Raw genomic sequence first — 14859 nt, forward strand, 5'->3', positions numbered from 1 at the left:
AGTCATTCTGTGTGGTTTTGCTCTCATATTCTGTCCTTGTTGTCATTTTGTTTGCTTTGTTGTTGCTGTTTTGCGTGTTTTGAAAGTAGTTTTGTGTGTTTTTCTGTAATTATGAATATTTTTCTTGTTTTGAAAAAATATTGTTGTGCATTTTTGTTCTCATTTTGTGTCATTTTGGGTTTTTGTCGTTATTTTGTCCATGTCTGTCCTACACTATACTTTAGTGTTGAGCTGTTGATTTGCCCATGAAATGTTTTTAATTAGCACGATACTTGGTGTTTTTAATAACAAATGCGTTTAATATTTCTCATGGCTATAGTTAGTTAATATTTGCTGACTACAGTTTATTTTTGATAGTGACCTTTCAATGTGACTGCATTTGCAAATCAGCTGCAAGCTAAAATCTAATACATAGAATTAGACAGAAACACTGATATTGTGCATTGTCCCTTCATGATTGAAAATAAACTTCAACTTAAAACATAAAAGATGAATTTAATAATGAATGCTAAAAACAGCTTCCAGTCCTATTATGTGCCACTTCTTGAATAGAAAAATATTATTATACTGGTTTTTATTTTGGTTGCAAAAATGTTCCGGTCCACACACACACTTCTTTTGAAAAGGTTATTGAATTGACAAGGAAAGTTATCTTTTTATCAGTACAATAAACTGAACAATATTTCCACCTATTCGATATCTATAAATGTATGACTTGTATAAACCCACTGCATTACTGAAAATGATCTCCCTGAGTAGAAGGTGTTAAAGAATAGGACAAAGTCAATCACTTGTGAAATTTTTTTTGGTAATTGTAGAATTTTCCCTCTAAGTTCCTTAGTATTTAGTAGGGGTGTTGAAAATCGATTTGGCAATATATCGCGATGTTTCGTCGCGTGATTCTCGGATCGATTCTAAATGCATCCATATCGAATTATTTTTAATTAAAAAAATACTTGTGTTTTTTTTTATTTAATTTTTTAACCTTTATTTAACGTGGAAAGTCTTTTCCACTGCAGGAGACATTGTCAAAGTTGGTTTAAAAGCCACAGGCAGATTGTATGTTCTTTTTTTATTTTAAGTTGTTGGCACCAGACATGTTAAAGCCAATGTTATACAGTAAGTGTAAAATATGCCAATAAAATATATTTCATACATCATGTTGGTGTACACATTTATAGATTAGTTGTTTACTAAGTCATATTAAAAAAAAAAATCACAATAATCGCCTTATGCTTTAATATCGGGATATATCGTATCGTATCGTGACCTGTCGCCAGATGCCAGGCAATACACACGCCTAATATTTAGGAACTATTCCTCTTCAGACGTTGTGTCGTTCGAAGTCTCACCTGCAGGAAACTGAAGTCCCGGCTGTGCTCCATCATGGTGATCTCCAGGTTTCCCATCACAATGTCACAACCGGTGTACATCTTCTTCATCAGGTTGTACTGGATCTCGGGGTTTCCGGTCATGCTCAAATCGTTTTGGGTGCCAGTGCAGACGACCACTGGAAGATAAGAAATAAATGGCTCATTGTTAACATCACCAACTGTTTGTCCATTTCTTTGCAAGTGTTCATTTTCTGTCATGACCTGCGTTCTTCATCCCCTCTGCTAGTTTCATTGTTTGACTGAACAGACTCTGCTGTTCATGGTCATGCCTGGGTTCGATTCCATCCCAGGCCCAGATGCACCACAGTACAGGAAACGCTAAGTGTAGGGATGCTCAAGTCTGGTCCTGGAGAGCTTCTGTCCTGCTTGTTATAGCTGTCTCACTATTCCAACACACCTGAATATAATGATGGTGCCATCGTGCAGCTTTACAGAAAGCCTGACAGCAAACGATCCTTTACAGTCAGCTGTGGTGAACCAGGGTAACATCTAAAACATGCAGGACAGAGGCTCTCCAGGACCGGACTAGCCCCCCCCCCCGTCTTTATGGATGAACACTAAATCAACCTTTTCTTTTATTGTTGTGTCACCTACCAGTGTTATTTTCATCGACTGATAGTTTTTGTTATAGTTCTCAATGACACCTCTTCTACAGCTGACTATAACTAACACTAAATAGAAAATGAATCAGTAAGATTCAATCTGTTTTTAAAATCATTATAAAGAACAAAAACTATAGGTAATAACTCTTTCAATGACTAAATAATAATATAAGCTCATTTCTTCCAGTCAGTGGTTGGACAAATAAGTGTGAAGAGGCAGGAAATGATGATAAATGAGCCAATCAGAAGTCATCTCTGTGTGGGAAGCGAATACACACTAAAACCAGGTCAATAATAGGAGCAGAAGTTTAAAATACAATAAGAAAAAAATATAACTCGTCCTCACCGTCATCATTTAAAATATTTAACACACATTTCTAGCTTATGTGTGTGGATGAGAGTTATGAGATGATTTATTATTGTAGTTAGTGCTATGTAAATATAGTTGAATTGAATTGCAACGTTTAAACACATTAATGCACTTTAGATCAATGTTACCCAACCACCGGACCGTGGACCGATACCATCTCGTGCACTATTTGGTGTCGGGCCAAAAAAGAAAAAAAGAAACTTAAAAAAAATGAATTTCCTTTCATTTTTTAGTATGTTCTAGTAATTTGATTTCATAAATTGCCACTTCCGCTTTTGCGTTGACATCTTCTCTTCACTGTATTTAAATACACCTCTCAAGTTTACATACAGTCTTTCTGTTGAGTTGTATTCGTCCTGCCCTGACTGATCGCTCGTGTACCAAACCTAGTCTGAATAAACAAAGTAAACCTGCTGCCTGTTAAACATTTGATAGCTATTCTAAATATTGGTTAAAGACATCTATAATTCATTTCCTCCAAGTCAAAACAAACATTGCAGATATCCACTATGTCTATGGGCTAAATCATTAAACATTAAAGCCTCAAAGGTGATTTTCACAAGTCAGAAAGAAGGTTAAAGATATCTAACACGCTGTTGAACTTGTGATGGCACCTAGACCATCACTGGTGCTATCTTAAATTATTGCATCAACAATACAATCATTATGTCCCAAAAGGAAAGCATTAATTTATAAATACATGCAGCTAGATCAATAACATCCTGATATCCACATGTGTGCGTGATAAGTGTAAATTCCTACTGAACCTTGAACGCGCTATAGCGTGTAAGAGAAGATGTGTGACACTCTGATAAGCCAGAGCTGCTTCATAGGTGTACAAAAACTGCATGGTATATTAAATAATCAGATTAAAATTGAACATAGGTCTGTCATTCTAAATGTGTGAGTCCAGCAGATAAAGCTCTGCTTAATTTACCTGTCTATCCACTGCTAAAACATCAAAACTCCAGTTAAAGATATGTATTTAAAGTCCCCTCAGTTAAAAAGATCCATATTGCTAACTTTGGATATCAGAAATGATGTCATTATTCAGCAAAAGAATGTGTGAAGCAACAGTAATACTAATTTCAAATAAGAACATGTAGGCACTAGGGCTGGGCGATTTTGCTGAGAAAAAAAATCTCAGAATTTTTTAAGAAAAATTCAAGTTTCGATTCGATATTCGATTTTTTTTCTTTTTTTCTTTAATGCACTAAAAAATGACTGCAAACATCAAATATATTGTCAAAAGTGCAACTTTATTGCTGTGATTGTCCTCAAGAGTTAAAATGCATAGAACAATCGCAAAATAAACAGTAAATGAGGCTCTGTCATTCATCAATTTCAAGCTTTAACCCAAGTTTAAGCAAAAGTGCAACAGCAACTTCACAGTAGCTTAAATTTTCTGATTAAGAAATCAGATAACTACATATTCTATAACTTATAACATTACAGTTAAAAAAATAATTAACTCTTCCCTTAGCATCTCAGCATAGTGCGAATAAAAAATGAAACATGCCTGTGACACACATATACGTAGCTGCTCAAAGGGTAAACACATAAACAAAGAGGCTCACATCGGAACGTGAAATAGTCGGAAAAAACTGTGGTGTGAAAAAAAATAAATAAATCAAATTTGATTAATCGATTCAATCAATTTTTTGCCCAGCCCTATTAAACACTAAATGTTCAACTGGTTTGTCATATACATGAGTGCAGGAGCGTGGTCAGAGGGAGGCTATTGGGGTGGTAACACCCCTGGGCTCTTTTTAATTGTTATTACAGATAAAAATGAGTGACATCCTTAACCATTTCATTAAAAAGTCACAATCATAATACAAAATGATTGTGTTTTTTAAAAACCACAGATGCAATAACTCTCAGAAGATGGAAGGCCTGTACGCTCATACAAAGCCTGAGTGTGTGTGGCAACACACATCACTGTATGTGAATGGCTGTAGTGTAACATTGTGATACAAGCCTGAGATTGTGTACAGGACATGTCCTCCCTCACAAACATACCAGGCCTTGTTTATAGTCTGTGGGAGTAGAGCTTCAGAACGTCAATCGAGGGCTGCTTTGCTATTCAAATATCAGACAGAGGAGAAACAGCGGACAGAATAGCAATGAGGACAAGGAGCTGAATGTAACCTATAGATTTGAACTGCTCCAGTAACATTTATGCATGTCCATTACAAAAGCCCCTCTGTGCACAGCGCAGTGCAGGTTTAAAGCTCATCAGCCACATTTCTCTGAGAGTGACCTCGCTCAGCATCTTTGTGCTAAAGTAAATGTTAGAACATCACGTTTACCTTTGTCATTTAAAGAGCGATGATCAAACGAGGACAAACAATCTTATGAGAAACATGAATTATAGTTGCAGGTGTTGCCAATGACATCTTGTGTTGTGTTGTCTAACTCACAGTAAAATAAATATAGTTTTTTGGAATAAAAACACCAAACTCACAAATATTTAGGGCCAGACACATAATGTAGTATGTGATTTATGATTTTCGTATATTTTGAATCTCATATATAGGGAATTAGCTGATGTGTTCGCCTGTCATACAGTCGTATTTGTGAAAAAAAAATAAAAAATTAGTCCTTGAAGTAAAAAAAAGAAGGTTCTTTTGCTGTTAGGTTTGTACGTATAGTAGACTACTTAAATGAAATGAGCTCTCAAAGATGTAGAGGTGCATTGTGCTTGTCATTACGTGGACAAAGGAGTGTAATGGTGTGTTGAACATTTCAAGTAATAGATGAAGATAGAGACATTAAATGCAGATATATTGTTTTCTGCAGTTTTTCTTGATAACAACGGAATGAAGGGTCAGATGAGAAATATATAATAAATCATAACCATTTCTAAATAATATGTAATAGATATTGAGATTTTAGACTTGAGGCTGGAAAGGGGAGATGGCTTTTCTTAACACGAATGGTCCTAAAAATGTTTAAACATGGTAGGATTTTATATGTTTCTTGAATTGTAGTTAGTCTGAAATCTAAAAAAAAAAAAAACACACAAGTGCAGTAACATCATACGATAGCTGAACCAATGAAAAACAGTTATGTGTTTGTGCCCAAAAATCTCAACAACAAAGACTAAATACTTAATTGAACTAATTTTTCCCAAACCTTAGCAAAATTTGTTGGTTTTTTTTCTTTGTATTAAGAATTTTATATTATGAAAGAGCTTTGAGATGACTTTTGTTGTAATTGGCGCTATATAAATAATGGGGTGGAAGGTTTAGCATTCATGTTTATTGCAAAATTGGTCTTAAATCTTACTTCAAGGTCTTAAAATGTGTTGAATTCAACTTTGCTTAAGTAGGAATCCAACGTTGTTGTTAGCCTCTCAAGCCACTTTATGTTCATTGTAATGGAGTTACTTTAAATGCAGTCAAAAGTGAGTCATGGTTACAATTTACTTTCTTTTTTTGGCCTCTCTATCAGTCTTCTCAGGTTAAATAAAGTTAAATACATCCATGAATAAAAGGTGTGTATATAAACTGTCTGCATGAACAGAGAAGATCTAGTTCTGGTTTAATTTGGTGTAAAAGAATAAATCTTCATGATATGTTAGGGGTCCATTAAAAAGTAAACCTCGCTAACACTCTTTAGGCTTTTGTGCTACTATGCATGCGTGCTGCTAACCTGGACTCTGATGTACCACAATAACACAAAACACACTGCTTACAGTCACACAAACACATTCCATCAAAGCAGCAGAAAGCAGAACAACAAGATCGACGAGGGCACATAAAACTAATGATTATTAACCTGAAGGCACAGGGAGAGCAGGCGGGTCACAGCAAAGTGTTTGTGTGTCCTTTGTCTCTCTCTCTCTCTCAGCTCCACCACACCAATAGAAAACATGTGAACTCATTTAGAGAACACTGAGTTCAGGAACCAAAACATGACACCAACACGTCACAGAAATCAGTGCTGGAAATGGTGCGACTTTGAAATACGTGTGTAGCAACAAGAACAAGACAAAGTCAGCAGCAGAGAATTTATCTTCCACAAATGTTAACACTGACGTTATTATCTGCAGTGGAATCCTGGCGGGTGGGGGTATTTCTGTAACAATTCTGACCATGAGACAAACTGTCTCATGGTGTTTTCTACGCTTGAGGGCTCAAAACATTATTACAAAATAAAAGCCTGAACAGCCCTAAAAGCTTTCTGCACAGACAGCAGATAGATAATAAGCAATAAGTTACAATTAATAGTTCAAAATTTCTTGATTTTGACAACAATTTTCATAGAAATTGCAGTGTTTGTTGGATTTTTTTTTTTTTTTTTTGCGTTAAATTGCAATGTTTTAGAAAGATTTTGAGCACTTGCAACAATTCCTGCTAAAAATGCTATTTAGTAATTCAGCTGCCTTATATATTTAATAATAATAATAATAATAATAATAATAATAATAATAATAATAATAATAATGCATTGCATTTTATACAGCACTTTTTTTTAATAGATACTCAAAACGCTTTACATTGATGTGCATTATTCTTTCACTCCACACCCGGTGGTGGTAAACTACTACTGTAGCCACAGCTGCCCTTGGGCAGACTGACAGAAGCAAGGCTGCCATAGTGAACCATTGGTCCACCACCAACACTCACTCACACACCCCATTCATAGGCAATGTGGGTAAAGTGCCTTGCCCAAGGACATGACGACAATGACTTGGATAGAGTGGGATTCAAACCCCCAACCCTCTGGTTATTAGACGACCCACTCCACCACTGAGCCATGGTCAGTGTCAGGAGTCAGGATTTATTGAATTTGAGAACTTGGAGTAACTGTGATAAAAAGGGACTGAATAATGTGCTGATTTAAGCAATGAGGCCATTTTAACTCTAACAAAATTCTCCAAAAGGCCGAAATGGTTCCCCTGTAGGGCCGGATTTGGACTGTGAGCCTTCATTTAGATTCTTAGAAACTGCAACTCATGTTTGTTTAGAAAGAACATTGAAAGCTCACACACTTAGAAAGCAGAGCCAGCGGGGCATGAACCCACAACCCAGAGACAGTTTCCTGCTGCGTATGCTCATCAGATTCACCCCATGCACTCAGTGCCACTGGTGTCACAATGAGCTTATATATGTACGACAAATGAACCTCACAAACTGGAAGGACTGGTGCTGAGGAGCAGGGCATTGTAAAAGCTCCTTATCAGCCCTGCCCTGCTTGAACCCAGGGAGCAGCTCAGGGTTATCAACGGGTGCTTTAGGCTGTTGTTCGCTCTGAATTGCCTGTTGGGAAATAGTTGTGAAGACCTCAGCAGGTGCTATAGGTTCGTACCTTTCCACCTGTTGGCATGCAGGGTATGCACAGTGTGAAGGCTTCTATAGGAGGGAAAAACCAGATTGTGCACATGACATGTGGAGCTCTGTGACAGAGTGGCAGGTCCACCTTTTACAGACCAGCACAGTCAGTACACGCTGCAGCTGTGGGGGCAGGAGAATGTCTGTGTGAAAGGACGAGTTCACTGCAGAATAATGTGGGAGGAAAGGAAAAATGGGATGGCTACACACACAGGAATACACAATGGGCCTATTCTAAATGAGGGTCGGCGTGCACTCATTTGTGCATTGGCATCTGTGTGTGTTTGCATTGATAATTGACTCCCTTTTACGTCTTTACACTCAAACACTGCAGCTCGTCAGCAGCACTTCATCCTCTACAACACACAACAACACTCTCCGCAGTGTGCTGTCATTGTTCTAGAGCGTAACTCTAGCCATGACGAAACTGCTCCACGGGTCGTGTTCGGTTTTTCCTCATTCTGTTCTTGCAGTTTAAAATGGAGGATATGGAGAGAGAGAGAGGGAGAGAGAGAATGAAAAGAGGAGGAGGAGGAGGAGAGATAGAAGCTCAATAAAGCAGGCAAGCCGATGACAGGTAAACAGAAACTTGGCACAGGTTGGTCACAGTTAGCTGCATACCATGCAAGAGCGTGCCTGCGCACACACACACACACACACACACGCACAATCTAAGCTACATCTCGTAGTAGGTGAAGGCTGAGCGGGAGGGTTGTTATTTTCATCAAAGCACTGATTGGTTGACGACGTGCTCTTTGGCAACGCGATCAGCCTTTGTGCTTTTTGACACTTCTGTTGTTCTTTCATAAATCATTCCCATTAATGCACAAAGGAAGGTCATAGTGTTTCCACCTTTGGATAATAAGTTAGATTGACTCACAGGTGAGATAATGGACACAGATAACATTATTCCTGAACCTGGTCTCACTCCACTGGTGGACTGGGATCAAAATTCCTCCCTGGCATGTTCTGTCCAGACCAGCCCACTACATTATCAGAGGACACCATGTAGAGGCTGTTGTGAAGTCAGTGATGCTCAATAATTTTAACAACTTTAACCCCTTTTTACCTTTTTCCTCTAGCCATTTTGCAACTTCCTATGTCTTATTTTTGCCTCTTTTCAAAACGTTTTTCAGACTTTAGCTACTGTTTACCAATAAACATCCTTTTTGAAACTTTATCCACTTTTTGGCAACTTTTTAATCCCAATAATCTACCTTTTGTCCAATAAATACAACTTGTTTCCTTTTCCCCGTACATTTTGTCCCTTTTTGCTCTGCATTTTTGTCCTTTTTCCACTATTGTTTGCCACATTTTGCCCATTTAAGCAACCTTTTGCCATCACATACCACATATTTTTACTTTTACTAGTGAAGTAGTAAAAGTAAGATATTATCTACTAGTTGACAAGTCAATCATTTGCAGCAGCACTAGTAAAACTAGAGGGGCTAAAAGTGTATACTAGGTTACTAGTTTAAGGAAAAACCAGCACTAGTTAACTAGTTACAGAAAACAAAAGATAATTATAAGGTGGGAGGAGCAGTTCAAAATGAAACACTTTCCATAATCTGTTGTGTGGGTCAGTCTGCTAGCTCTACTCTGATTCTTTATGACCTTTTCAACTGTTTAATACAGTTCAAAACTTGTATTGTATAATAAAATTACAAAACAACTGGATTTTAAAGTTTCTCATGTTGAAAAACAGAAAACTGATTTGCTCTATTTAAAGTACATTTAGATTATTATTATTATTATTATTAATAATAATAATAATAATAATAATAATAATAATAATAATAGCAATATATTTGATTTATAACCCATTTTAAAGCATCTTTATAAAAGAAAAACTCAAAGATACAAAAGCAGCTTTGTTCCTGCTGCTGTTAAAGCACTGAAAGTTATTTATTTGCTGTTATTTATTTATTCTGTCTTTTTAATCCTTGTTCTTCAATCCTTTCAATTTGGGGAAGCTGGAGTATTTTAATCAATGCATAGGCTGTTGAGGTTTTTTTTTTTTTTTTTAAACTTTTTTTGTTTTGGGTGAAAAGGATGAATTTCACTTTTTTTGCAAAACAAATCTACCTACATGTATAACTGAAGTCGCTGGAATCTAAACCTGGAGTAAATAAACAATAAATCTGACTCAAAGGACAAAACAAACCTGCAGGAGTTTCAGTCACAAGATGTGAAACACATGTTTTTTTTTAACCTTGAATCACAGCCTCTGATTCACCTGCAGCCAGGTGGCAAAAACAAACCCACAGGGTCAAAGTTCACAATGATTCAAATCATGACATTTTGCTGCTGCTGTGGGGAAATTACAACGCTAGTACACGCATCAGACCTTTTACTCCAATCTGGTCTCCACGTGTACAGATTTAAGTTACTATGAGCCAAAATTATGAAATGACATTTCAAAGGTGCCTTTATATCAAACATAATCAACTGGCAGTCCGGGGCCACGTGCGGCCCTCGTTCTAATTCTGTGTGGCCCGCAAAGTAAATGCACAGAATTACAGAAAAATACAGAAAACTACACAAATTCACAAAATGACTCTAAAAAACATACAAATGACAGGAAATAACACAAAAAGACAACAAATAAAGACAAAAGAACAACAAAACCACAGAAAATACCTTCAAAAAACAGACAGTATGCACACAAGTATCCACATAAAGAACTCAAAAACACAAAATGAGAGAAAAACCAACAAAAACACACCCTATTTCTAAATGTTAACATGAATGTTGATAATGTGATCCTTGGATCAGACAGTTTCTCTAAAAATAATTTTTTTCTTATAGTCAACTACACCAAAGGCTTATGTCAAACACCTCATGAGATACGTGAACATCAGACGCAGCTGTGTTTAAACACAATAACACGAAAAGTCAAACCACTTTGAACATTGTGAAGTAAAGTACGTTGAATCAAATTGCTGAATATAATGGCATATAATGGTTTTTAATGGAAAACTCATTGTTGGGTTGAGCACAGACGTGCCTGACCTGACGTAAGTGCTGATGAGTGTACATTTTAAATATAATGAACTCGTTTTTCTTTTTGTTATATTATATATTCAAGCAGATGAATTGTGGAGGTAAATTTATGTCTTTAATCAAAGAAAAAAATCACTTCGAAAAACAAACAAACAAAACAAAAAACCCATTTCAAATCTTTTTTTTTTACTTTAATCAACGAATATTTATATTTATATATATATATATATATATATATATATATATATATATATATATATATATATATATATATATATATATATATATATATATATATATATATTTGAGAACCAAATAATTGCGTTTGAACACTTTTTCTTTGATTTAATTAATCAAAGAACAAAATCACTTCAATCACAAATCAAACAAACAAAACAAAAAAAACCCATTTCAAATTTTTTTTACTTTAATCAAAGAATATATATATATATACCAAATAACCAAATAATTGCGTTTGAACACTTTTTCTTTGATTTAATTTTCTTTCATTGAATGATTTTATTTTATTTTATTGAAAAGTTTTTTTATTTTTATTCTTTTTGATTGAATAATAAAGACACAAATCTTCCTGCATGATGATTCGACTGAAATGAATTACAGAAGTATTACTCAGGTTTACAAAAAAAAAAAAAAATAAAAATGAATCAGTGAATATATTTGAGCTGACTGTTGTTGTCACAGGCGGTGAAAGGTTGAGCCACCGTGTGTGTGTCACAAACCTTGAAACAATTGAGACAAACACGATAAAGAGCAGCTCAGAGCAGAGCAGAGCTGGGAGAGGCGCAGGTGACTCACAGCAAACAGGTTGTGCGTGTGTGAACAGTTTAATCCATGAGAAGAGAACAGGTGCGTACCTGTCTCTCTCTCTCTCTCTCTCTGTGTGTGTGTGTGCGTGTGTGCGTGTGTTACCTCCTTGTGTCTGCGCGTGGCCAGTCTGTAGCGCGCACAGACTCAGCATTAGGACGCACACCGTCAGATGCACCGGGTTGAAGAGAGGAATCATATTATATTGTTTTTCGTTCCGGTTTCCAGTTTAGTGAAGTTCAAACGCACATTTCCATAATGGGAGGAAGTAAGAAAATCGCTGCTTTACAATCCAAAATAGTCCCAATTCATCCCAATCCAAGACTGTAAAATCAGGACCTCTTCCCGATTTATTCCTTCTATTGTTGTTTCCTTGTGTAATAATGTCTACAGTGAGGAACAGATCTGATGTGTTTTCCCTGTCTGACAGTTTAGTGAGTACTAACTTTTAGAGCCACTGTGTCACCCTGATCAGTGCGGCTCTGTGATTGGAGCATTGCCTCAGCCAATCAGAGGGAGGAGCGTCTTTTCCAGCAGCACAGATTTATGGAGGAGGATCCAGCAGCCTGTGCAGTCTGATGTAGTGTGTTTAGATCGGCCTGCATATCATAGCCTACATACAGATTTGTGATTTTGTCTTGCGCCACCAAAAAATAAATAAATAAATGAATAACTTTTTCTTCTTTTATTTTGAAGGGGATTTAATTAGGCAGCAGGATACAGATGGTTAAATGACTTATTTCTTCTTCTTTTTTTATTACATAGCTTTAGCATGGTACTTTTTTCTTGCAATTGTCTCTTTTTGTTCAATCATTATAAAATGTATGGATGAATCTCATGCATAAACTTTGTACACACATACTTTTCACAGTAAAAATATGATAGATAGGGAAAGAATACTATTCGGGGTCAAAGGTGGTTTTTGTACCTGATATTTTTGAGTCCCGAAGCCTGAACAGTTGTTTATAGCGTTTGTGATGTATAGGCTAAATCAAGCTGGACTTTTACTGATATGAAAAAAAATGAACTCTTCAACTTCATTTTTTCCTTCTCAGACTTTAGACTTTAGTCCTACAAGGAACCAAGTAATTATGATTAATGACAACCCTCAAGGAGAATCCACCTCCCATTTTAGAGATTAGGCACAAAACTATAGGATCTTTTAACTTGTCTTATTTTGGGGGAAAGGAATTAGAACACAAAGCAACAGAATCCTATATTATATATGGATAAAAGCAGCCGTGCTCTCACACAGTAGTTTACTGTGATTGCGTATAACAAAGATATATGCAATATGAGCTTGTATGTGTATGTGGAATGTGACAGCAGAAAAACTGTTTTATATAAATAAATAAATAAATAAATAAATAAATAAATAAATAAATAAATAAATAAATAAATAAATAAATAAATAAATAAAAAACTGACGTGAAGGAGTCAGAGGAATAAACATTTTCACAGTCTACAAGGACAGGTCCACTGGTAAACAATCACTTGCTGTTGCTTTCACCACAAATGTTAATTAATTTATTAGAACGCTGCTGTCTTCTTCCTGGTGGCTGCTTTATGTGTAAACAAGTTTATTATTACAGTCAGACCAGGTGAGTGACTTCCTTCTTCCTTGTTCGAGGCTAGGAAACTTTTTTAAACGACTAAGTCAATAAAAAAAAAAAACTTGCTCGTTTAAAGTCCTATAAAAAACAATGCCAGTAATTCTGAAGCAGCTAAAAACCAGAAGAGCGAGGCTGTCGCTCATGACTTGCTAACTTGTTGTTGTCTGACCTGTGAGACTTTGACCATCTCCACTCCTTCATGGTGCAGAGGTGCATCATCACACTGTCATTTTACTGCCGAACTTAATGTGTGCAATCAAGTTCAACAGCAATGCACATTATTGCTTTTACTGTTGTGCAATTTTTGTTGTTCCAAGTTGTGCACAAAGTAAAACAGACTTTTGGTTGTTTGTTTCTTGACTCTTGATGCAGAAAATCCTCAGTGGCAGTGAGAGCTGGCAGGCAAGACCAACTGTTCTGTGCAAACTGGCTTTGCCTGCACCTCCAGTCTGTCTGGGAAATGCATGCACTCACACACCCTTCTGTTTTTCTATCCGATCAGGTCTGATCGTACACGACACCTGAAAAACATCTCCAATGCACAACAATTAATATTCGTACCTTTTGTGTAATATCGCAAACATTCTCAAATTGACGTCCACTATCACCACTTGCAGAATGTTATATTCTGAAATCTGGAAGTCTGAGGGCCACATGCAGCCTTTGTTTTAATTTTGTGCAACCTTTGAAATACAGTAAGTGCACCAAATTACTACACAATAATACACTAAATGGCAACAAAAATACTCATAACTAACAAAAAAGAAAAAAATAACAACAATACACAAAGGGACAACAGAAATACACACACACACACACACACACACACACACACACACACACACACACACACACACACACACACACACACACACACACAATACAGAGGTACACAAAACAACAAAATATAAGAACAAAATCACAGCAATAACACTCAAAACAACTAAAATTTACGGAATGACTTTAAAAAAAAACATGCATACAGACAAAAAAGTACAAAAAACAAGTGCAAAAATACACAAATCAACCACAAATTATATAAAACAACAACATGAAAGAACAGAAATAATGAGGAGTGGTGACCCAGTGGTTAAGGAAGCAGGTTTGTAATTGAAATGTCACCGGTTCAGATCTCACCCGTTTATTATTATAAATAATGACACAGAAAAAAAACCCAAACAACAACTAAAATATAGAAAAAGACGTTGAATAGTAAACACGACACAAATACAAAAGGAAACAACAGAAATGCACAAAGCAACAATAAAAGTCTTTCCTGAAAAAGCTCAAGTAAAAGGATTTGTTCTGTAAACATTTGGGTTTTATTTCATTCATTTGTTAATTTTTTAAAAAGATGAATAATAATTGAGTTTGACGGTCATGTGACTCTAATGAACATGTGGTTCTTACTCATGCAGATCTTGTCTGATGGGTTTGTTGAGGCAAGGACTTTAGGTGTTATTTTCAGATGATTCATCTCTCATCTATCTGCTAAGTGTGACACAACATCTTAAGTGTGAAGTGTCTTTGGCCCAATGTAAACTCTGAATGCGAGTGAAATGAAGTATGTGTTATCCCTGATGGAGTGTTCAGGGTGAAACAATTTTTTTCTTACCTGAGGGACTGCTTGGTTAGGTGTATTGTTGAATAATTAAGGTAAAATGCTAAAGACTGCCCCCTGCTGGATGAAGTTCATCAGTGAAAATCCTTCAA

General features: G+C 36.1%; 1 protein-coding gene across 1 annotated transcript in view; it reads right to left on the reverse strand.

Annotated features, from left to right (window-relative positions):
• The window catches only part of erbb3a (erb-b2 receptor tyrosine kinase 3a), a 28227-nt gene extending 16239 nt beyond the window's left edge, over window positions 1-11988 (reverse strand). Inside the window, exons 1-2 of the mRNA XM_028446438.1 lie at window positions 11639-11988; window positions 1353-1510 (exon numbers count right to left, since the gene is read on the reverse strand). Of these exons, the coding sequence (XP_028302239.1) occupies window positions 1353-1510; window positions 11639-11732 (252 nt within the window). The 5' untranslated portion in view covers window positions 11733-11988. The remainder of the gene's footprint in view (window positions 1-1352; window positions 1511-11638) is intronic.
• Window positions 11989-14859: the final 2871 nt, after the last annotated feature.

The sequence above is a fragment of the Gouania willdenowi genome, chromosome 5, assembly GCF_900634775.1.
Source record: "Gouania willdenowi chromosome 5, fGouWil2.1, whole genome shotgun sequence".
Classification (NCBI taxonomy): Eukaryota; Metazoa; Chordata; class Actinopteri; order Blenniiformes; family Gobiesocidae; genus Gouania; species Gouania willdenowi.